General features: G+C 37.0%; 1 protein-coding gene across 1 annotated transcript; it reads right to left on the bottom strand.

The window, feature by feature from the left end:
- Positions 1 to 3: 3 nt before the first annotated feature.
- LOC103311691 (transient receptor potential channel pyrexia-like) lies at positions 4 to 1,314 on the bottom strand (the record flags this gene model as incomplete). Its single annotated transcript, XM_008191383.1, has 1 exon — positions 4 to 1,314. A coding segment is annotated over one exon (1,311 nt), but the record flags the coding sequence as incomplete, so codon positions are not given.
- Between the last annotated feature and the right edge of the window lie 6 nt (positions 1,315 to 1,320).

Raw genomic sequence — 1,320 nt, 5'->3', positions numbered from 1 at the left:
TGTCATATGAGCTCGATGTTTAGAAGGATAAACCAGAGCCCTACGTTTGACGTTTTTTGGCCAAAAACTTCGCAACATGAATAGTTCGATATAATATATAAGTTTAATCTGACATCGAACTTTAGACAAACCGGCAGTCTTTTTCAAGCCTTGTATATCATGTACAGCAATTCCGACGAGTAGATTCATAAGTATAATTGACACAAATATTAATAGGGCCACGTATACAATATAAGCGCTAAATTTAGATATAATCGGCGATTCATCGTGTACTTCTAACATTGAAATATCCAATTCTCCCGCCATCATTACTAGTACTTTTACAAAACCAATAATGGGATTGTTGAACCATTTAGAAGAAGGGAACACGACACAAAGGCTAACAGAAAAACCTATTAATAGACATATATATGCCAAGAGGAGTTTTGCAAATTCTTTTTGAACTTTTGTGTACATGGCGACATAAGTGTCAAACCAAGGGAGTTGGCCTATTTTTATCATTAAATTTGTCCAAGCACAGAGTACGCAAAAAGCTCCAATATGATTCTGCCAGTAAGATGTGTATCCACTAATATGAAACGATATTAACGGCACGCTTATTAATACTAACCATTCGCTCATGTTACTTAAACTAAGGACATATTGATGAACATACATATACCCAGCCATTTCTGATATTTTCAAGAATCCTTCTATGATGCTGATCAAATACAGTACATAAATAATTACATCCATTACTTGATAGTTTTCTACTAAAAATTCACCGAGGGTGTAGTTATTCTGGAAACACGTCGAATTAGTTTGATTTGGCAAATGGATCGCGTTGTAGCAATCGTGACTCAGTACGGTCGTTACATAGAGCGTATACAGAAGAATGAAAAATCCTAAACTTGCCAGTCGCATTAAATAATACTTTCGTATCTTTCTCCATTTTAGAAATAAAAAAGCTTGACACAGTGGATGCTGTAATAGTTCATATTGGCCTTCTTCTTGAAAACATTTTAGTAAATCAATTTCACCAAAAGTATTACAGTTCAACAAATACTTGAATCGAAGTTGTATCTCCGGACCACGCTTAAACCCATCTGCCCAGTTAGATGTAACGGCACTGTCTAACTGTTTGGCTACGGCTGGCACGCACGAAGGCACTTTTCTTACAATCATGTTTAGTGCCGATATACCACCGTACGTTTGAATACCTACGTTTCCACCCTTGGCCAACAATGACTCTACACACTCCGGCACCTCGTTGATCGCCGCTATGTGTAGAGGTGTAAAACCAAAATGATCTTGTACGTTGATTTTTGCCTGGTGATTTAG

The sequence above is a fragment of the Acyrthosiphon pisum genome, unplaced genomic scaffold (assembly GCF_005508785.2).
Source record: "Acyrthosiphon pisum isolate AL4f unplaced genomic scaffold, pea_aphid_22Mar2018_4r6ur Scaffold_14341;HRSCAF=14988, whole genome shotgun sequence".
Taxonomy (NCBI): domain Eukaryota; kingdom Metazoa; phylum Arthropoda; class Insecta; order Hemiptera; family Aphididae; genus Acyrthosiphon; species Acyrthosiphon pisum.
Note: the sequence above shows the minus strand (reverse complement) of the source record. Positions and strands in the feature narration are given on the sequence as shown.